This window comes from Peromyscus leucopus, chromosome 5 (genome assembly GCF_004664715.2).
Source record: "Peromyscus leucopus breed LL Stock chromosome 5, UCI_PerLeu_2.1, whole genome shotgun sequence".
NCBI lineage: Eukaryota > Metazoa > Chordata > Mammalia > Rodentia > Cricetidae > Peromyscus > Peromyscus leucopus.
The window spans coordinates 113,618,040-113,641,260 of record NC_051067.1 but is presented as its reverse complement, the minus strand read 5'-3'; the positions used below and the strand labels follow the sequence as shown (position 1 = coordinate 113,641,260).

Sequence of the window (23,221 nt, the reverse complement as noted above, 5' to 3'; positions counted from 1 at the left end):
AGAGGCATGGAAGGCGCAAGTAGAGGAGATGAATTTATAAGGCCGTTAGGTCTAGCTTTTCCTCACAGCCAGGGGTGTGTGGAAAGGATAGACGCAGGGTCAGAGTGTTGATGACCGTGAACATGAGACTAGGTGGTGGAACTTAACAATGATCCAGAAAGGTTACTTTCTTGTTGGTGTGCCTCAGGACGTATTAAAACCCGGGGAGACAACTGTTGGTTGAAGTGGTGACACAGAGCAGGACTGATGAAGAAGAGAACTCGCCCTTGGCCAAAGCCTACGTAGCCTGTCACCCTGTACAGATCATGTCTGTTGTCTCAGTGTCCTGTCTACGAGTTGAGGGGATTGAGTGAAATACTTTATAAATTCTGTGTTGTCTGAAGATGCCCTGAAGGTGGTTGTAGGTGCTCGGCAGTTAGCCCAAGTGTCCTCAACTTGTATCAGCTGTTTCATGAGGCCCCCTGAACTTCTTTTGAGTCCCCTTTGACTGGACCCAATATCTAAAATAGGATTCAGCTAATTAAGAGGGCTAAAAGGTTGCTTATTTACTTTATAAGGAGATGTATCACCTTACAAAATTATTTTGAACAGTGAGATGCAATGTTGCATAGAAAACCGTTCATTTTTACAGATGATTGCCTTCGTCCCAGCTCCTCGGGAGGGAGCGCGTTTGCAGAGGTGACGATTTGGGTGACCTTAGGTCTTAGCCTCACTCTCTGTCTGCTAATTTGCTAATTAGTATTTCACTTCGTTTCCGTCTCTGTTCTCATGGGACTTTCCCGGGGAGTCCTAGCCAAAACCCGCTCTCAGCAGTCTGCCCTCTTCTCTGGTGTTATTTTTCTCACTACTCATCCCCATCAGTAGTTTATTACATATTTATTTGCTCGTCTTTTTCCACCATTGGAACTGTGAGCTCTATAACGATAGATGATTTTATTCATGCTACTGTTCTGGGGCCTAAGCAAGTATCGGCCATAGACTAAAATGTTCAATAACTACTTGTTGTAACTCGAATGTTAAATAGTCTTTAAATAAGAAGCCCAGGGCCAGATGTTGGAGTAAATGCTGAAGCATCAGAGAGACAAAGGAACAAGCCACAGCCACCACCTCCTACCTCACCAACTCCTCAGCCTGAAAAAGCCCTAGTTCCTGTCTCCCCACCCTTATATACCTTTCTCCGTCCAGCCATTACTTCCTGGGATTAAAGGCGTGTGTGTGCTTCCCAAGCAAAGGCATGAGATCTCAAGTGCTGGGAATAAAGGCATGTGACTCCCAAGTACTGGTATTAAAGGTGTGTGTTACCACTGCCTGGCTCTGTTTCTCTCCTAGACCGAGTCAATCTCATGTAGTCCAGGGTGGCTTTGAACTCACAGAGATCCAGATGGATCTCTGCCTCCTGAGTGCTAGGATTAAGAGTGTGTGCCACCACTGCCTGGCCTCTATGTTTAATCTAGTGACTTGTTCTGTCCTCTGATCTTTAGGCAAAGTTTATTAGGGTACACAATATGTCACCACAATTTGTGGAATATATATACATATGAATGTATGAGTGAGTGAGTGAGTGAATGAATCTTACTCCATTGCTGCCTGTAACAAAATGGATGTCAAATCTAGAGGATGTGTTTTAGGATTTTTATTTGATGATTTCTAGGGTCCAAGGACTACCAACTTGTCACGTGGTCCCGGGATCAGACCTTGAGGATGTGGCGGGTGGATTACCAAATGCAGAGGGTATGTACTTAGTATTACTATAGAGACATATAAGTGGATATACCAGAACTTCAACCAAAAGATAAAAGATATTAGAGAATATAGGCTGACATTTAACATATGTCTGTGGTGGGCTGGTGGCTTGTGCATGCCACACTGGCTTGGAGGTCTTTAAGAACCAAAGTCGTCTTCACTTTAAGGCTAAAGACTCCGTTTTTCCCCTCTTGTCCTAGGATGGGTGCCATAGTGAGCAAAATGGCTTAGCTTTTTCATTTCTGCCTCTTCCCAGTGGTTTGGGAAGCCTGCCCGTGTGCTCTGCAGATGTTCTAGCCCTCTCCCCCATCAGCACCCTCTTCTCTATGCAGCTCCTTCCAGTGTTTTCATGTATGAGTGTTTGGTTCTATGTAAATGGAAGGGGTACCTGATATGTCGCTCCGAACAGTCAGGGGACAGTCTTCTTTTGGTCCAGTGGCTGAATCCCTTGATGATGAGAAAATGGCTCACTGGTGTTTCATACCCAACAGCATTTCTCATACCAGCTCCTCCAGGACCGATGGGAAATGCTGGGTGAATGCTTAGTCTAAACTCACCTGAGCATTTTGGTTAAGTCCTATTATCTTATCACTTTTTATTTAAATCTGTTTTTTTCCAGAACATGCTATTTGGTCCAAATGCTTAGGGTTATGGTAATTTTGCTTGTGAGTTAGCTGAATAATTCCATTAAGACTTGGAATTTAAGTTGATTTTTTTCCTCAGCATTTTTTGCTCTGATCATGATGGAAAATGTCTAGAGTAGAGTAATAGAGTGTATTATCCTTTGTATTTAACCAGGGAATGTTGGTGATGGGTAAAATCTATTTTGATTATACCGGCTCTTAGCTGACACATCTCTGTCCTTTATGAACCCATTTTTTAAGACAGAACTCTTTAGCCAGACATAGTGACCGTTTCTGTTACTTCTCTGACTCTCTATCTTTAACCCAGGGCTTGTGCATGCTAGGTAAGCACTTGAACACTGAACAACATTCCCACCCCACCCTCTGCCCTTGATTTCAGCTCTGTGCCAATGACATACTGGATGGTGTTGATGAGTTCATTGAGAGCATTTCTCTTCTGCCGGAACCAGAGAAGACCCTCCACACTCAAGACACAGATCACCAGCCCAGCGCAAGCCATGGAGAAGAAGATGGTAATGGAACTGATGTCCTAGGTGAGGGGCCCCACTATGCATTCCAGAGTTACGTGGCAGATACCCCAGGACTCCCTCATATTCTAAAACATTTTCAATATTGACTTTCTCTCCTGGTAGCCTTAAAGGAAGATCCTCCCAGCAGTTTGCTGGAAGAGAGGAAATCGGACCAACTAGGCCTGCCTCAGACTCTGCAGCAGGAATTCTCCTTGATCAATGTGCAAATCCGGAATGTCAATGTGGAGGTAAGTCGGAGTAATGACCTGGGCTTGTGGATGGCATGTGTGGGAGTGTGGGTGACGGGTCTGTCGGAGCTGGAGTTAGAGGCAGGTGTGAGCTGCCCAAACACAGGTGCCAGGCTGAACCGTGGCCCTGTGGAAAGACAGTAAGCATGCTTAACTGCTGAGCCATCTCTCTAGCCCAGCCTTCTGTTTTAATTCCTAAGTTTTCTAAAGACACTTCTGAAGCTCATGTGCTGTAGCATCTCCCTAGCATCTCCAGCCCTTACTTTTCTGTGTGTGGTGATGTTTGCTCTGGGGAGGCTTACTGGTTGACAAGATGATGGGGAGGTTAATGGCAGAGCTGAATTTGGAGCCAAATCTCCTAAATCTCCATGTTGCTGTTCTGTGCTCCCCCACTTTCCATTGTGAGCTAGTTTCCTTTGGTGTAAATTCGGAGGAAGAAGGTGACCAGAGCCTCTTGGTTCACTTAGCCCTTGGAACAGACCTGCGCCAGCAGGTTATTTATCAGTGACAAGGTCCTGAGGAGGACACATGGCCAGGAGATGAGACCACAAAGAAAACAGAAATCTGGGGTCAGGAGGTCTTGTACAAGCTATGTCTTATGCCAAGAAAACTTATTAAGAAGTACAGCATCTTATATGCTGTTTCCAGGGGGAGAAAAGGGAGGAAGGCAGCAGCAGAAGCTGTCACACAGTGGGACACCGTCAGCAAGATGCTAGTCAAGCAGTGTGGCCCAAAGAGAACACAGGGTATCGCAAGTACGTCCCAGATTGACCACACAGCGGCCTTGGGACTGATAACTCGTCTCTTCAAGGGGAAAAGCCACGTTCCCAGGAACCAAAACCCTGACTCATTCAAGGCCCAGGTCCCAGCTCCAGATTAGACTATGGCAAATCTGCCCCTTGGCAAGGGCACAAAACTAGGTTCCTTGTGTGATCTCATCTGGCCTCTGAGAAGCCTTGGATTGGCCTGACTCTCAACATGGAGCAGTGTGTGTGTGTGTGTGTGTAGATTTCAAAATTCTTTGCTTTAGAGAACTGAGTACCACTCCAGAAAGGGATTTTCAAGCTTTGATAACTTTCCTTTTGCTCAGAGGTGTTTCACTACAGACAGAGATAAGTACTGCAGTGCCGGGGTCTGTTGGTCTCTAGCGTTATTGTGTGATGTGTAGTGTAACTGCACTTTACAGATGAGGGAATGAGACAAAGGGACAGATGACCTCAAAGGCCAGCAGCTGTTTGGTCTACATGTCTGTCTGCACACCACGTGTGTGCAGTGCCTGCAGAGGTTAGACGAGGACACTGGATCCCCCCCAAACTGCAGTTACAGACAACTGTGAACTGTCATGTGGGTTCTGAGAATTGAACCTGGGTCCTCTGAAAAAGCAGCCAGTGCTCTTAACCACTGAGCCACCTCTCCAGACCCCTGATGATAGTATTTGAATATTTGAATTGAATTTAGTTGCACAATCGAAGTTTCTAGATCTCCATGGGTTTCGCCCTTTTCACTTCACTTGAGTTGCTTTCTCTAGTTGGCCATGTCGGAAATCACCAGAGCTAAAGGCTGCATTAATTGCCTGTGCGTATCAGCTTAGTCTCTACTGCTGTTCTCCCAGTTGATTCCAGAGTTGGGCAGCTTTCACCACTGTTTAATTCTAGAACATTCCCATCACCCTAAAAAACAAAACGAAACAAAATTCTGTAACCAGCGAAGTGTGGTAGCACATTTTTGTAATCCCAACACTCAGTAAAGATCATGAGTTCAAGGTCAGCCTTGGCTGCATAACAAATTCCAGGCCAGTCTGGGGTACATAGTAAGGTCCTGTCTCTCAATCAATCAATCAACAAATAAATGAATGAATGAATAAAATAAGTAAATAAATAAATAAAGCAACTCATTTTTTTGCATCTCTCAGATGGATCAGAGCTTAAAAGCTCTGGCTACTCTTTCAGAGGACTCAAGTTTGGTTCCCAACACCCACATGGCAGCTCCCAGCTGTCTCTAACTTTGTTGTCCTCTTCTGCCCTCCAAAGGCACCAGGCACATAGGTGGTGTACAGATATACCCATACATATAAAATTAAAAAATAATATGTATGAATTTATTTAAGACAGTACTAAAACTTAGAAATCTTTTCTGAAAACGAATTATCTTTCAAACTCACTTGTTTTTATAGGCACTTTCCTTTTACTCAGTTACTAGGAACACGAGCATTTATGCTGATTGTTAAAATCCATTCGCATCTTGCTGAGGGTGTGGCTTAGGGGTAGAGAGTACTTGTCTTGCCTGTTCAAGGCCCAGGCTTGAGGTTCAACCCTGCAAATAAAATACAGCACAATCTGATAAAGTAAATGTGTTTGCATCTGAAGACCCTTTGCAGTTTGTCTCCAAAGCACCTTGGGCTTGTGTCTTGCAGATGGACGCTGCAGACAGGAGCTGCACGGTGTCTGTGCATTGCAGCAACCATCGTGTCAAGATGCTGGTGACATTCCCAGCACAGTACCCCAACAACGCCGCTCCTTCTTTCCAGTTCATTAACCCTACCACTATCACGTCTGCCGTGAAGGCCAAGCTGCTGAAGGTAAGGCTGGGTCCCAGCTTTAAATTCTCCTTGCATCTGTAACCGAGGCATTGGTGAGGTTGAGCACAAACCTGGATCGTAAGATTTAGAAGTTGCCTGTTCCCTATATGCTGCAGTATCTGCTGCATAGATACTGTCCTGGCCTCCCTCTTGGTCCAGTCAGCAGTAGGGCAGGGTTCTTAACTGCTTTTTTTGAGGGGGTGAGTATGGATGTCCTTTGGAATTCTAATAGAAACTGTTGACTTTTCTTCAGAAAAACTTTTACAAATGTTGGATATGAAGGGTTTCATAAATACTTCAGGCACATATATGAACTATAACTAGTGTACTTGCAAATTTAGAGCTTTGCATTAGTCTGAGGTTATGACTCTGCAAGGCAATTTCACTTATCTAGAAGAAATAGGCAAGATATATTTTGAAGCTGAAAAATATTTGACAGAAAAAATTTATGTATAGTCATTGAAAAATCTCAGAAAAGTAGGGGCTGGAGAGATGGCTCAGAGGTTAAGAGCACTGACTGCTCTTGCAGAGGTCCTGAGTTTAGTTTCCAGCAACCGACCACATGGTGACTCACAACCAACTATAATGAGATCTGGTGCCCTCTTCTGGCATGCAGGCATACATGCAGGCAGAATACTGTATACACAATAAATAAATCTTAAAAAAACAAAAAACAAAAAAACTTCAGAAAAGGAGCCCTGTGGGTTCGGAAACTGACATGTGTGTAAAATAATCTTAAGATACATTGATTTTAATAGTACTTTTATTTAACTCAGCATATCTAAAATAATATTGTATGCCAACATATAATTAGTGAAAATGAGCCAGATAGGGTGGAGTGATACAGTCCTTTAATGCGTGCACCTATTGTGGGAAGCAGGGAGATCAGGAGCTCAAGGTCATCTTCAGCTACATAGCAAGTTTGGGGCCAACCTGGGCTACATGAGTCCCTGGGTCGACCCCCCACAAATGAAATACATTACACTCCAGCTTCTGTGGAGTTGTGAATTTTACATTTGCGGCAGCTGTGAGTTTGGAGGAGGCACATTTCCTGTGTTCTCTGCAGGCAGTGAGGGCAGCGGTCCAGTGCATGTGCCTGTCTTAATGTGGGTGTCAGTTGATATCTCTAGCATGTACTTTAAAATGTCAGGGGTCACTGTTTTCGTGGATAAAAATAGAGCAATGCATCATAACTTGCTGAATAGAAATCTTTGGCCTGGCTTATATCACTTAGAGCAGTTTTCTCTCCAGCCCAGTGATGGTGTTTACAAAATGATGGTATTTGTCATGTGTGGAAGCAAAGCTGTGTAGAACTCACTAGAAAGAAAGACTAGTCATTCTGTTCTGTCTAAGGCTCAGGAAAGTTCTTCCCTTGAGCCCCTGTGGGAACCAATAGAAGCCTCAGGCCTGACCATGTGCCAGCCCCCAGTGCCAGCATGCTTCCAGCCCCTTTGCAGAGTAAAGCCAAACAGGAAACATATGGACATATGATTCTCTCCCTGATGGTGTTTTGGGTCTTTTCCAGATCCTAAAGGACACGTCCCTGCAGAAAGTGAAACGCAACCAGAGCTGTTTGGAGCCTTGCCTGCGTCAGCTCGTCTCCTGCCTGGAGTCTTTCGTGGTGGGAAACGTGAACTTGTTGAGCTGACCCATGCTTTCGTGCCTTGTTGCGGTTCCTGTCCCTGAGACCCTGGCCCCCATTGCAGTACCGCACCACTGTCTTGTAATCCAGCTTCAAGATAGGTTGTAGATTCTAGTGTGTTTATGTTTGATTTCAGAACCAAGAGGACAGTGCTTCTAGCAACCCATTTGCACTCCCAAACTCTGTCACACCACCCTTACCGACATTTGCCCGGGTAACCACTGCCTATGGGTCATACCAGGATGCCAATGTTCCCTTTCCTAGGACCTCTGGGGCCAGGTTCTGTGGAGCAGGTAGGTCTCTCTGTTCTTTGACTCTTAACTCTGAAGGAGTGTAGCTAAGAAAGGCCTATATTCTGCATAATTATCAGAAAATGTTTGTTTTTAACTTTGCAAGAGCTCAAAACAACATATGGTGTAATGCTAAATTGGTGTCTGTGGATATAGCCTAAGAATGTTTACCAGGGGCCTGGAGAGGCTCAGCAGTACAGAGCACTTGCTGTTCTTCCAGGGGACTCAAGTTCAGTTCCCAGCACCCAGGTCCAGCAGCTCACAACCACCTGAACCTCCAGCTCCAGGGGATCTCACATCCTTTCTGGGCCTCAACAGGCATCTGGACTCACGTAGCATACACATACATGTACACATAAGTAAAATAAGTAGGTCTTTGTAAAAAAAAGAATGTTCACCATAATTGAAGTCTAAACTGTTTTAGTTCTGATGATCTTGAATCTGCATCTACTTAGATCCCTGATTCTTTTACCTCTCCTGGATCTTGTAGACTCTCACCTTGTTCCTTTTAAGGATTGGTGTAGTCACAAGCATTGGCAGTTGGTAGAGATGTGCCTCAGGTATACTGAAGGAGAGGAAAAAAACCCTGCCTGGTGATAAGAATGCTTAGCATGTGCAAAGCCTCACATACACTCTCTAGTACCACCAAAACAATTATTTTAAGTATAGTTATTAATCTAGGCATAGAGGTTCATGTCTTGATTCCGGTACTTAGGATGCTGAGGCTGGAGGCTTGCTGTGAGTTCCAGTCCAGCTTGGGCTATCTAGTGAGACCCTGTCTCAAAGAACAGAAAGATTAGCCAGGCCTGCCTTAGGGTCCTCATGTCCAGCTCCCTGACAGCACCATGCTCATGTCTCCTTGGTCAGGCTACCTGGTGTACTTCACAAGGCCCATGACGATGCATCGAGCAGTGTCTCCAACAGAGCCCACGCCTAGGTGAGTCTGGGAGATGCAGCAGGAATCTGCATCTTGGGTCTCTCTGGAAAGTTCATTTCAGGTCTTCAGTTAAATCCCTCTTACAAAATTCCTTCTTCAAATACTGAGGTTCATGAACTTATTTCTACTGGAAGGTTCGTATCAGAGCACGGGAAGGCAGCTTGGTGAAGGCGGTTAAGGCAGCTTTGGGCTGGGCTGCAAGCCTGGTGGGAGTTTATGTTCAGAGCGTGTCCAAGGACCTGGCTCCCCTCCTTAGGACTAGGAGGAGAAAGAGAGAATTCTTTCTAAGTGTTTGATTCCCATTGCTAAACTTTTACTTAATTTTATTATTTAATATTAAGCTGAAAGTAGAAATACCATCTATAGTTAACCAACGCTAATAGGCCACTTCTAAAATCAGGGTATGTCATCTTAAAATTGTGTGTTGGGAAAACTCAAACCACACTAACGTTTTAAATGAAAATGCAAAAGCCTACCCTTCCCCCCCCCCCGTGCCGGAAGAGTCTCTGTCAAACAGCACGTTCCTGCCCTCGGCACTAGTTTTCTGTGCTGCTTCTCTGATGGACAAGCTGGTGGGACAGATGAGGTGTGAACTTTATAGCCAAATTACCTGGGTCCACATTTTGGCTGGTTGATTCTTTTACTGTGGACAGTTTATCTAAACCGATTTAGTTTTTTCAGCAGTCACATGGGAAGATCCTTTAGTTGCCAGTAAAAAATTTTAAAAGAAAGGATTGAATACCTTAAAAGAAAGGATTGAAGATGCTATTGCTTGAATGGGAGGTTGCCAGTTTCTGTAGTAGACCGAGCAGATGAAACCTTGATGCTCAAGAACTGGGGTTAAATAACCAGGAGTCCTACACCTACTCTCCAAAGGAAGCCGTGAATCGCTGGTCAGGACTTGGGATCACATGTTCTAGTGGGGACGTTTTTTCAGCTAGCAGTCTTTCCTTGGGGTGTAATTGGCAGTAGACAAGTTTGAAGTTTACTGCTCAGTGACCAACATTCAGCTCAAAACACAAAATATTATCTTGACTCCTAAAAGGTCCTGGTTCCTTTGCCAAGCTCCACAGGAAACCACTGTCTTTACATCTGTCACCAGTTTTGCCTGCTTTTAAACTTCATTGAATTAGAGTCATGCAGCATGACCTGTTTTATGTCTGGCTTACTTTGTTTAACTTAACGTTATTGAACTTGATGTGAATGGCTGCATGGATCCATAATTGCACTGTATGAACATAACGCAGGCTGATTCATTCTGTTGACGGATATTTGGATCATTTCCTGTTTGGGACTATTAAAAGTAAAACTAGATATACATGCTCCCTCCCCCCCTTTTTTTTCTTTTCTTTCACGGATATAGTAATTTCTTGACTTAAGGAGTGGAACTGCTGAGTCATAGGGATAGACGTCTATTTAACTTCAAGAAAGTGTGTGCTCAGTGGTGAGGGCATTTTGTCTTCTTCTCACTGAAGGCTCAGAGGATTGATTACTCCACGTCTTCTCTCTGTATTGCCAATCTGTTCAACTTCTGTCATTGTGGTGGGTGGGAAATATTATCTTGTTGCTTTAATTTGCATTCCCACGATGATGACTAATGATATGAGCAGCTTTTGTGTGCTTATTGACCATTTGGGCGTCTCCTTTTGTGATGTGCCTGTTCAAGTATCACGCACTGTGTTACTTATTTGTGCTCGCTATCTATTTTGATTGCAGATCTTTTGCTGGATATATGCACTGATTCTCTTCTAATCTATGGCTCTTTTTTCTCCCTCCTTAGTAATATTCAGTGAACATGGTTTTCAATTTTGATACTGTCTAATTCATCATTTTTTAATTTTATGGTTAGTGATTTTTGTATTATATCAAAAGAGAGAGAGAGAGAGAAAAAAAAAACCTCAGTCTACATCAAGGTCACAAAAATGCCCTTCTGCATCTTCTTCTGTGCGTCTGCAGCTTAAATTCCTTGTTTAAGGTCCGTGGTCTCAGTCCCTTTGGTGTTTGTGATGTGAGGTAAGGGTGAACATTTGTTTTATTTAATAGAAATAAACGGTTGTTCTAGCCCCATCTCTGCAGCCTGCCTTCCTTCACGGATGAAAAGTGGACATCTGTTTCTGCACCCTAGTTATTCTTTTGATCTGTTCGTCTCTCCCATGTCTTAGTACTCAGAATGTAGTCTTCTTTGGTAAGTCTTGAAGTTTGGTGGAGTGAGTTCTCAAAGGTTATTCTTGCTTAGTTTTTGTTGGCTACTGTAGGCCTTTGAACCTCCGTGAAGTTATATCAGCTTGTTAGTTTCTACAACGCCTGCTCGTGTTCTGATTGGAATTATGCTAACTCTGCTTATCAGTCAAGAGAAATCTGATGTTGTGACTGTGGAACCTTTTCATTCCCTGGCATGGATGTCTCTCCATTGTTATGCATCTTCTTTAATGACTCTTAGGAATATTTTGTATTTCCAGTTCATATTTTTTCATTATATGTGTTCCTAAGTTATTCAACTTTTTTTTTTTAAGACAGGACTTCCCTCAATAGCTCAGACTATCCTGAGACTCACTATAGCCCAGCCTGGCCTCATAGCAATTCTTCTGTCTCAGCTCTCGTAGGACTGAGATTACAAGTGTGAGCCCTATGTCTGCCTATTTGATGTTTTGATAATAAAAATTGAATTTTTTCAAAATTTTTTTATATTTATGTGTGTGCGTGTGCATGCGCACATGTGTCTTTACCAACTGAGCCATCGTGTGTGTGTGTGTGTGTGTGTGTGTGTGTGTGTGTGTGTACTCACGCGCACGTGGGCATGTGCACATGTGTCTTTACCAGCTGAGCCATCTTTTGGCCCTCAAATGATTATTTCTAGTATCTGGAAACAGCAGATTTTTGTAGCTTAGCAGGTCTAGTAGTCTGTAGAGTTCTCTGAGTTTTCTGTCTATAGTCATGGGAGAGTCTGTTTCTGCAGTCTGCAGAAATCATGTTACTCAGGGTATAGAGGCTACAGCCCACCTGGACAACTCTCATTTCCACCACAGGTCTCTCTCAGCCCTATCTGCATATCACACCGGCTTGATTGCCCCGATGAAAATCCGCACCGAGGCCCCCGGGAACCTGCGTTTGTACAGTGGGAGCCCAACGCGCAGCGAGAAAGAGCAGGTCTCCATCAGCTCCTTCTACTACAAGGAACGGGTAAGCGTCTGAGGTTCCTGTCTCCTGGGCCGTGCTCAGTAGCTGAGTTAGTAATCCCCCTGTAGTCTTCACTTTCATAGCTCGGTTATAGAAGGAAGGTCGCCCTGCTGCTTTCGGTCGGGTTAAACCACTGTAAACCGTGGGGTAGAAGGAGGGGGCTTTGTTCTTATACCCTAACTGCAAAGTGAAGGAGAACTTCACTCCTCCCTTAAAGTCTGCCCTGGCAATCCCCATGAGTTGAATCGATCCCCATATTCCAGGTAGAATAATTTAACTTTGGTTCTTCCGCTATATCCCGATATCCTGATGTCTGTCAACACACTGAGAGTTGCTTCTGAATGCTGGAGAGCTTGGTGGGTTTGCAACTACTTGATCCCTAGAAAGTTTTCCAGAGTGGATCAGCTGGTACAAAAATATCCTGAACTTGCCCTTATTTTTTTTTTTTTTTTTTTTTTTTTTAGAGACAGGGTCTCACTCTGTAACCTTGGCTGGCTTGGAACTCATAGAGATCCACCTGCCTCTGCCTCCTAAGTGTTGAGAGTGAAGGTGTGTGCCACCATGCCCAGCTTTTCTGGGGTTCTGAAGTAATACATTGTCCCTAAAGTGCTTATCGTTTAGCTGGGTGGAACCTGCTAAGCCCGGGAATGCCTAGAGGTCTTTGTGTTGTCAGACTGAGAGCCTGGCCTCCACACTGATGGGTCTAAACAGTCAGCATCCTTGCTCACCTACTGCACAGATTCTTCCTTAAGGATTCTTCATTGTTTCCCATAAAACAGGAAATAACAACTGTTGGTAACTCAAATCGGCCTTAAAAATGGAATCATTTAAAATATAAAAAATGTTTTGTTTTTTTAATTAAGTATTGTAAGTATCTCCACATGTGTTGCAGCGGAGCCTGCCTCCAGCTCCCACTGATGGCTGACCAGCTCGGACTAGTCTAGTCTCAGGGCTTGTGTGGCTGAAATTGGGCAGCAGCTGGTATTTGGGCTAGTTCCATCTTGGGCAAAGCCATCTAGTCAAACAGGAATATGGTTCTAGCTGGCTTCCTGCCTGCCTTCCAGTCTCCACACTCCCTCTCCCCATCTCCCTGATGGGGTTCTGTCCCTCTGGCTGTCACAGACCTTCCTCAAGCACCCACCAGACTTTATCTCCCCCAAGTTCACTTACATTAAAAAGTTAGCCCCTTCCCCCTCTGCTGTAAGGCATCTGGGAACTGGGTAGAAGAGTTGATAGTTGGAGCATTCAGTTGGCATAAAAGCCACTTACGGTTAGGTAAATGAGGGTTGTATTTAGTATCAGGACCAGTTTGAAGAGATCTCTCTGAGTCAGAGGCAGTTCTGAAGAGGCAATTCCGGATGCCCGTTGGATTCACGTCATGTGAGTCACCCATGCTTACAATTTGATTGGCCAGAATAGACTGGCCCACATATTTGACTTGGAGCTCCCAGAAAGCCTGTCTGTAGTCAGAGTGCTTGCAGTTCCAAGACAGAAGTGTTGGTGATGCCTGCATTCGTGGTCACAGTGGTCTGGCCCTTTCCCCACCAACACTGTGTTCATGAAGAAGCACCAAGAGAGCACGTGGCTGATCATCCCAGCTGCTAGAGAGGACTGTGAGCTCTCAGTGTGGGCAGTTCCTAGACTGCTCTTCTCCACAGGAAATGGGCTGATCCGACATAGGAAGGAGCCTTTCAGGTTTATTTTTACATAGCAACCAAATAAAATAGGGAGCACTTTTTTTTTTTTTTTTCAGTATCATAGTGTAGCGTGAAACCCTGCACTGGTATATACCATACGCACAGTAACAACAGCTGGTCGCAAATGTGTAGTTTAGAGAATTAACAAGCACCCCAGTCAAGAAGCAGAAGACTGAGACCTTCAGGACCCTGGGGGAGGAGACACATTTAAAGAATGCACATAGTGATTGTGAAGGTAAATTGTGGGCACATGCTTCTGTCTGGCCACGTTTGAGCTAGTTTCATGTGGTTCAGTGTATTTAAGATGCCCCAAACAAGTGTCAGTTGTTTTGTGATAAATTTGAAATAACCTTATCTCTCCCTGCCGCTTGTTCATGCTTCATCCTATTTAAATAGAGCAGGGCAGCTAAAGCAATGGAGGCCCGCATGCTGGCTTCCGTAGGTGGTCTCGTCTTCCTCACAGAGCTCAGTCATTCTTGAGGACTGTTTTCTCCTCAGGAGAAATGATTTCATTTTATTACTTTGGGTCTGGAAATGTTTCCGGCTAACTGAAAATCTGTGTGTCCACATTTTCCTCCTGTGTACTTTCATATCCTTTAGGTCTCCGCCCCCGAGAGCTTTAATGAGGGAGGCGGAAGGGCTAAGGGGTGCCTGCATTAAAGCCTAGCAAGAAGGGATTGCGTTGAGAGCGCAGAGTCTCATGCAGCCTCCTGAAGGCGGTGGGTTATTTCTAATCTGCCCGACTTAGGTTGAATTCACATTCATGCAGTGTTCTCTAGATGAAATTACAAGGTTTGCTACTAAAAACTTAAAAGTGTGAGTGACCTAAAGACCCGTCCTGTCACATATAAGTCAGAAAGCATGGATGCTCACAAGGGCAGACTTGGCAAATAGGCCAGTGATTACCAGCCAAAGAATTATTGTTTATTCTAGAACTTCTAAAAATGTTGAGCATTGACCTACAGACACTTTTCGGATTTCGCAGCCTCTCATCTCTGCTTCAGTTTATGTTATTAAAATAGCTCTGATGTAAGTACTGGAAAGGCCTTTTGGTTATTAGAGGAACGTCTGATCTCCATGATCGGCAGTATGGTATACTGCCCACCCCACACCAGATCAGCTTGGCTAGCTGGAGTGCCTAGAGAGCATCCCCCCAGCTTAGTCCCTCCTCCTCCGCCGGGCATTGTTCTGAAAACAGTTTTTCAGCCCCAGTGCTGAGGCATTCGGTTGCCTCCTTGCTCCCGGCCACACTAGGAACTGAGCCTATTGAAGAAGTGCTTAGGAACAAGAGTGTGTTCTGGTGTGTTCTTCACACCTGTGAGCTGAAGGGGAACTATCTTTCCTGTCTCTCCACTGGCAGCAGGACCTTAGTCCTGTCAGAGTCCCTCATGCCTTCCCCTGGGTTCCTTTGTCAGAGTGTGTTGACATCAGCCTCCTTAGATCCTGGACAGTGACTGAAGAGCAGCTGAAGCTGGGCTCGAGGCAGGTGGGCTGGGGGAGGAGAGGGGCACAGATGCTGCCATGCTCAGCCTTCCAGTCACCCCAGTTCCCATTTTGCAGCATATGTGCCTATAAATCCATCCGATGTGGGGGAAACTTTCATTTTATTCTATATTTCTCCCTTTTAATTTTCTTGGTGTTTTTCTTCCCTCTTCCTGGGTGTAACGTTTTCACGCACAGATGTCTCCTCGCTCTGCCCGGCGACGTTGGTCCATACAAGCAATTAACGACTTCCCGGTACTGTGCGCTGTGCAAATGCTCTCCTTGACTAATCCTGTCTCTACCAAAGGCCCAAGAATAAAATGCCACCTGCCTGGCTTTGAGGAACCTGAATGACAGACAGGCTGGCTGGTGTTCAGGACCAGCGACAATAAAATTTTCACCCTGGGGAGGCAGGCACCAAGGACGGCCTCCTGGCCAGTCCTGGTATTTCAACTGGGTAAACACGTAAGGATCACGAATGGGCTTTGCAGATGAAACTCACTACTGGGTTCTTGGAAAGGACCCCGATCAAATGACTGCAGCTCACCTGATATCACTTGGGGCACTTCTGCAAATTGCATGGAGATTCCAAAAGCCTACCTTTGGCATGGGGGCAGCAGAGGAAGATAGAAGAGACCTCTGCCATTTAGTCTCTGCTTTGTAGCCTCAGTCCGATCAGGGAGGGAAGTACCTACCTGCTTCATTGGCATGCTACCTGAGCTGGTTTTAACCTTTGGGAGTTTTCCGGAACAAATTTTTCTTCTTACCATCGGTATTTTGCATTCAGAATAAAATTTGCTGTGGACATCCTCAGATCTTCCTTCCCTTCCTACTCATTCCTATTGGCCTCTCCCCTCTTCTGTCTTCCTCTCCCACCCCCTTCATGTTTCAGTAGTGCCAAGGTGTCCTCAAGGCAGCCTTGAGGCCTGTATCAATTTTGTTGGCTATAAAGAATGTTTAGAACAACAGACCGTTACTCCTTTCCTACAAAAACCAGTTGAAACCAGGAGCCTGGAGTAGCGAGAACCACTGCTCAGTGGTTTGCGGGTAGAGCCGCCAGCATGGCCTCGTCCCTCAGAGAGCTGCTGCTTCCCTTCACTCCCTTGCTGAGTCTCACTGGTGTCCCCCGCTCTGTAAATAGGAGCTCATTGGCCTCCCTGCCCACTCTGCTGATTATGCCTTGTTGATGGGGTTGCTGCGAAGCAGTCGGTGGCTTATTCTTGGGCTGTTTTTACATTTAACCCATTTACTGGCATCCATGTTGCCTCCGAGTGTAGCGGTGACTGTTAGTGTTGCAATCACGAGCTGGCTAGTGGTCTGTTATGTAGTGCCTCCCTCCATGCAGCCCTTCTTCCCTGTCCTCTCTGTCCTCCACGGCCACCTCCCCAGGATGTTCACAAGGACATCCCAGAGCTCATCATGCGATAACCCTGTCTGCCTTGCTTTGTCTCCTCCCTCAGTCTCTCCTCATGACATCTGTGAGAAAGGTATATTCTGTTGATGGAGCACTGAAAAGACCCCGAGAGAAAGACAGAGTCCTGGCCTCCTAGAGGTACCCATTTTGCTGTGCAGAAAGGAACCCACCTTGAGACCGGTCAGAATGGGACTGGAGCGGTGCAAGAGGGCTAGGACCAGTGTTTTAGACCACGGTGCCCTTCCCGACCTGGACAGAGGAGCCGCACCTCAGCCTTGTATGTCCGTGTTCTCTGTAAGCAGAGAACCCCAAGAGAAACCCAGGGGTGTTACTTGACAGTTGTACAGACAGCAGAGAGCCCTACAGTACCTGAAGGTATTAGGGAGAAAGTTAGGTTTAGGGAAAGCGGATGGGGTAGGATTGTTTCTTATTACCCAAAGTTGTAGGAAATTCCCTGAAAAACTTGCTCACCTTCTCATCAGGGATCAGCCAGGGCCTAAGGCCTCAGCTAACATATTTCAAGATTATCATATCTTCATTTAGGCAGCTTTGTTATGTTTTAATTTCTAGAATAATTGGCCATCTGAATGATCACTGTAACATGAAGGGGAGACATTTAAAATTGCCACCCTACAAAATTAAACAAAACAAAACAAAAAACAGCCACCACTGTTTTGCCCCCGTAGGATTTTGGGCAGTGTTTTGTGGTTGTTCCTTGCTAGATTAAAACAAAACAACACAACAACAAAAAAGTCAAAACAAGGAAGAACCCGACAGAAACAAAAACAGTGGTGGTGTTCCGTAGCTGCACTTACAGTTTTATCCCTAGTGGCGGCTAAAATTAGGGTGACCTTATGTTGGGGAACCTGCTTCTATTGCAGGCTGAGGCAGCTGTGTGAGGCTCCTCTGTCATCTCGTAGACACCCCATATCGGATGGAAACCTCTAGAAGCTTGTTGTCTCATGCAGTCCCAGGAAATACAGACCAATTTCTGTAGTTCAAGGAGGGGTAATTGCAGAAGGTTGATGAAAACTGCTGCCTTTCTGTTCTCGCTAAGGGATTGGCAGCTCATGTTTGTTTGTTTCTATTGGTCTGCAAAAGGAGAAGAGTCTGAAGACATCTCTTTGGACTCTGAGTTTTCTTCTATATGCCTAATCTTAACAAACCCAGAAAAAATCATACACATGTATACACACATGCACCCATGCACGCACGCACGCACGTACATGCGAGAGGCACATTCTCAAGGCCAGCCTGAAACCCTTCAGACAAAGTGTCCTTGTCGGAATCTGGCTTGTCCCAGGGAATACTGTGCCACTAGTCTCTTACACCAGAGACTCCCAAGAGAAATCCTGGTGCTGTTATTAACAGCTGTGCAAACAACAGTGACTCCGGAGTACCCGCAGGATGTTAAGGAGAAAGCAAGGCCCTTAGCAAACTACCCTGATCTAGCAGAATGCAGTCATGGTGTTGAGAGAAAAAGTGATTGCAGAAGGATGTTTTAGGGTCAGCATTACTAGAATTAAATGTCAGTCTCTTTATTTACAGAGATTGATCCGCTTAAAAGATAGACCTAACTATTTATATATTTACTGGCAGCTTAATTAGGACTTAGTTTTTCCCTGTGTTGATTCTTAAAATCACATTCAATACTGAAAAGGCAAGTTAGCACAAATGGGCTTAGCTGGGGCTGGATGTGTGGCTTAGTTGATAAAGCGCCTGCCACACAAGCGTGAGGACCCGTGTTCAGATCCCTTGCACCATTATAAAAACCAGGCACAGTGTAGCTCTGGCACTGGAGGTAAGCAGGGACAGGCTATTTATTGGCCAGCCAGTCTAGCCCAATCTGTGAGCCCCAGTTTCAGTGAGAGACTGTGTCTCTAAAGAAATAAAGATAATGTATTATGGAGGAAGACACCAGATGTTGACCTCTGGCTTCCACACACATGCACACACCACACACGAGCATAGCAGCTCGACCAGCCTCTTCAAATTTCAGCTCCAAAAGCATGACCTTGTATAGGGTTCACATTTCCATTTACAAAGTGGAGGTAATCCCCCTGTTCCATGGAGCTGCCGTGAGGCACCTGCTGGCTCGGCATGAACAGTCCAGAAGCAAGAACAAACGCATGTAAGAATAGAAGAGTCTTTCAGTCCGAAGTCAGATGTCGGGACACTGGTTCTTGTTTCGTTATCTGTTGCCAGATGAGCTGCTCCCGGCACATGAGCCTTCATAGAATTAGTAATGTGCTTTTGTTAGGTCTGCTTTCCAAGGCAGGGAAGCGGGGTTGTTTTCAGTGTAGTCTGAAAGCACGCAGGCCCCATCCACCCTTCACAGGGCCTCCATTTGTTCCAATCGTATAATTAAATGCTAAGCTGTTCAAGCAGTTACCGTTTTTTTTCTTTGTACTACGGAGCCACAGTGACTTCATGTTCACAGTGTTTTAGAAGCCTTCTGTCCAACCCAGAAGATACACTAAATGGATCATATTCCCTCCCAGATGGAATCTTTTTGGCCTAGAAATTAAAAGTGGAACCTTTCCTATTAATGTGTGTATGTGCACACTTGTGCACATGTGTAAATGTGTCACACATTTGAGGTCAGAGGACAACCCGTGGCAGTCAGTTCTCTTCTTCCACTGCATGGGTTCTGGGGACCAAACTCAGGTGGTCAGGCTTGGCAGTAAGTATCTCCCATCACTGAACTATTTCACATCCTCAGACTGTTTTTTTAAATCCAGCATCCTAGATCTCATTTGAAATGGTCACTTGTCAGGGACCTGTGGGCATATAGTTGCTGGCTAGTCAAGCATTTGATGCTGCTCCTTAGAATAGCCATGCACTAAGTTACCCTCCCTGCAACTGGTCATGCATTGAATGCTCTTGTGACTACTTCTGCCTTATCTCAGCCCTGCCTGGCTCCAGCCCACTCTGACATGTCCTTCCCTTATGTGAACCCAGCTGGATAAGAGGATAGTAGTACTGGAGTATGGACATAGTTACTCTTCAGGCAACAAGGCCATGTAGAAGCCTGGAGGCTTACTCCATAATAATAGATCCAGGTTCCCCCTGCATTGAAGAGTCAAGAGGTGTGGATAAGTAACAAATAGTAACAGAACTGCTTCTTAAGGTCAAATGGACTGTGGCTCCAGATTGATAGAGACAAATTCTGATAAACAATTCATAGATGTTGCAGCTAACCTGCTTCACTTATCTGCCTGGAATCCAGGCAGACCGTATTTAGTAGGTCCCAAGACATATTGATTGTATGAGAAGTTAATGTAGTGGACACCTGGGGCATTGGTTGGCACATCAGTGATCAGAAATGCCTGGATTTAGACCTAGACTGATTCATGAAATAATGATTATAAAAGTCCCTAGTGGAAAAGTGGATATGTGGGTAATGTGAATAGTGACGATTCCTGACCGTTTATGGACCTTTAGAGTACATAACTGCAAGTTTTAGGTTGGGATTTTAAGTGTATGCAGTTTGCATCTGTCTTGTCATCATACCCTGACTGACCTCATGAGATTGGGTAACAGAACTCAGCATTAGCCACAGGTTACCAGTATTAAATTGCCTAGGGCCATACTGAGCCCGAACACATGTAGTACCTTAGTTTTCTGCTGTCAGATTGCAAGCCCCTTTCAATTGCTCCTTACGCCTCCTTTCTTAATAAACGTGTTCTCCCTCCTTGCTTAGTTGAATGACTTTGGTGACCTCTTTTTTTTTTAACTTTTGGAAATAAAATAGGATATTGCTCCCGTGACTGGTTGTCATTTTGAAGATACCAGATGGGGCTACACTCTGTTACGTTTTGTTTCCCAGGACATGTCTCATTCCACGTGAACAGATTCCTCATGGCCACTCACTGGGACAACCGGGAGCCGAAACACGAGTTTGTGGTCTCCCGTGTCCATTTCCCAGTTTCCCCAACTAAGTGTCTTTGACCTTCAGAAATGATCACTTTTAGAAATAACTGAGGCCTACTACAAAACAAGGCAATTCTTCGCTGCCACGTTTCTCTGTCTTCGTATATTAAGGTTTGCAGAGCCCACACACTGTCGTGTCTGAATTAAAATATCAACAAACCCTGTTGAAACTGTCTCAGAAGAAAAAAACTTTGAACCATTTCAGGCAAGAACTTTGAACCTAGTACTGAACACCTTAAAGCCCCGCCCCCCATTTTGGGGGGGTCTCTACTAACTTCTTCACCTGCTATTTTAAATTAATTAATTAATTGATTGATTAATTCTGGCTCCCGGTGCCTGTGGTTTGAGCACCTACAGAACGTAAATAGCCCTGCAGTAGGTGCCTTTTTTCCCCGTTAGGATTTGGATCGAGAGCTTGGTTATCTTTTTATTTCCTACAGATGCTGATTCATGTAATTGTGGGCATGATGTAATTTAAAGTCTCTGCAAATTACCAATGACCCAAATATGATGTGCTCTGCAACTGTAGGCTTCCACTCTCCAGGGTCCCATTAGTCACATCTTGTCATCTCCCCTAGAAATCAAGGAGGTGGAAAAGTAAGCGGGAAGGATCGGACTCTGGCAATCGACCCATTAAGGCTGCTGGGAAGGTCATCATTCAGGATGTTTCCTGCCTCCTTCCTGTTCATAAATCACTGGGAGAGCTGTACATGTAAGTCCAAGATTTTAGGTATACTGAGCTTGTCTTTAGGATCTGCAGATCTTTTTCAAGTTTTGGACACTTTGGGGGAACTCAGTGTTAGCTCTTTGTTGGTGCCTAACAAACTGCCATGAGCTGCAGCTTCAAAGAGTATATATTTATCACCTCACTATTTCTGTAGGTCAGGAACCTAGCTTCAGTGAGTCCTCCTTGCCCAGGATCTCAACTAATTGAAAGCATGACCTTGGTCCCACCATGGTCTCTTCCAATGCTTAGGGTGCAACAAGCTGGTTTACATAGCCGAATTCAGACCCTGAGAGCTGTAGAGCACTTGGCATATTCATAATTGAGACCAGCGTAGTGGCCCACAGAAACATCTTTTTTTAAAGGCCCTGTCTGACTTAGGCCCTTTTGGCAGACTGCAGGTCAAGTGCTTAATAACATAATTATGAAAGTGATTTCCCAGGAATTCTGGGGACCACCTGAGAATTCTGCTTCCCACACTGTCTTAGTTAGGGTTTTATTGCTGTAAGACACCATGAACATAGCAACTCTTATAAAGGAAAACTGTTTTTAAAAATCGATTTATTTTTATTTTATGTGCATTGGTGTTTTGCCTGTGTGTATGTCTATGTGAGGGTCCCCTGGAACTGAGTCATAGACAGATATGAGCTGCCATGTGGGTGCTGGGAATTGAACCCAGGTCCTCTGGAAGAGCAGTCAGTGCTCTTAACCGCTAAGCCTTCTCTCCAGCCCCAGGAAAACTTTTAATTGGAGTAGCTTACAGTTTCAGAGTTTTTTAGTCCATTGTCATCATGACAGAAAGCATGGCAGCACACAGGCCAGATGAACATGGTGCTGGAGAAGGAGCCGAGAGTTCTACATCTTGATCTGCAGGCAGCAGGAAGTGAACTAGCCTGAACTTCTGAGACCTCAAAGCCTACCCACTAGTGACACACTTCCTCCAACAAGGCCCCACTTAATAGTGCCACTCCCTATGGGCCAAGTATTCAAACACATGAATCTATGAGGGCCATTCCCATTCAAACCGCCACACACACCCACTATGTAAAGCAGATCAAAACAGAGTTATTTTGGTTGAAGGCCTTAGGAGCCAAGTGACCCTACAAGTGAGCCTACAGGTCCCCTAAGTCCTCATGAGCTTGAACACATGACAAAAAGTGGGTTTTTTTTTTTTTTTTTTTTGTTTTTTTGTAGTAAACTCACAGCATGGTACTTTTTATGTGATGTCACAGTTAATTTGCATATATTTAAATCCCAGACCCTGGGTGGCAGTTGGTGTTTTTCTCACCTCAGCCTCCTTCCCTGAAAGTGGGGAGTGCTCCCCTCAGTGGGAGCCCGCAGCCTGGCAGCACCAGCTCCAATCAATCCTTCTTTCCCTGTCAGATTTGAGTGACAACCTAAGAGGCGCTTTCTAGTCTATTAAATCGGGAATGCTTGGGAGACTAAAGTAGAAGCCTTCTTCATCTTGTTTTTGCTTTAATTTCAGATTGAACGTGAATGATACTCAGGAGACATGCCAGAAGAACGCCGCTTCCGCCATGCTTGTTGGAAGGAAGGATCTTGTCCAGGTACTCTTGGTGATTCTTACCTGTTAGTGGCATTTACAGGGTGTGCCCCATTTTGAAGTTTCTTATATGATTTTCTTTGCCAGTCTGTAGGGCTGGAGCAGCTTCCTAAATCTCTACCCTGGATATTTCTCTTATTAGTGCTAAGTGGGGGATCCATAAGTGTTGTTTTTCTTTTCTTTCTTAAACTATGTATGTTTCTATTTCAGTACCACAGTGATTGCTGTATGCCTAAATTTGAGTATCTGTGCCTTTTTACCTTAATTATTTTTTTTAAAAAAACTTAAAAAAAAGTTTCATAAGAAGGTTTACTGGAATGTTCTTCCAGGTAGAGGTGTTCAGATTTTTAAAATATGACTTCATGGTGCTGGAGAGATGGCTCAGTGGTTAAGGGCACTGGCTGCTCTTGTAGAGGGCCCTGGTTCAATTCTCAGCACCCACATGGTGGTTCACAACTTCTTGTAACTCCAGTCCCAGGAAATCTGACTCATCTTCTGACCTCCTCTGGCACCAGGCATTCGAATAATACACATACATACATGCAGGCCAAATGCTCAGACACAAAAATATTAGTAAAAAATTTAAGACTGAAACCTGTCAGTAGTTATAAACGGTAAGATTCCTTCATCTCTCTAGCT

General features: G+C 44.8%; 1 protein-coding gene across 5 annotated transcripts in view; it reads left to right on the top strand.

Moving 5' to 3' along the window:
* Nucleotides 1-23,221, top strand: part of Wdr59 (WD repeat domain 59) — a 76,652-nt gene that overhangs the window by 39,487 nt on the left and 13,944 nt on the right. For 3 of the 5 annotated variants that reach the window (XM_037206281.1, XM_028892755.2, XM_037206283.1), the window contains exons 11-21: nucleotides 1,652-1,731; nucleotides 2,767-2,920; nucleotides 3,020-3,144; nucleotides 5,558-5,722; nucleotides 7,248-7,343; nucleotides 7,501-7,657; nucleotides 8,522-8,591; nucleotides 11,618-11,771; nucleotides 15,146-15,202; nucleotides 20,873-21,006; nucleotides 22,505-22,586. In XM_037206281.1, the coding sequence (XP_037062176.1) occupies nucleotides 1,652-1,731; nucleotides 2,767-2,920; nucleotides 3,020-3,144; nucleotides 5,558-5,722; nucleotides 7,248-7,343; nucleotides 7,501-7,657; nucleotides 8,522-8,591; nucleotides 11,618-11,771; nucleotides 15,146-15,202; nucleotides 20,873-21,006; nucleotides 22,505-22,586 (1,274 nt within the window). The remainder of the gene's footprint in view (nucleotides 1-1,651; nucleotides 1,732-2,766; nucleotides 2,921-3,019; nucleotides 3,145-5,557; nucleotides 5,723-7,247; nucleotides 7,344-7,500; nucleotides 7,658-8,521; nucleotides 8,592-11,617; nucleotides 11,772-15,145; nucleotides 15,203-20,872; nucleotides 21,007-22,504; nucleotides 22,587-23,221) is intronic. The other 2 variants (XM_037206284.1, XM_037206282.1) reach the window with 1 other exon arrangement.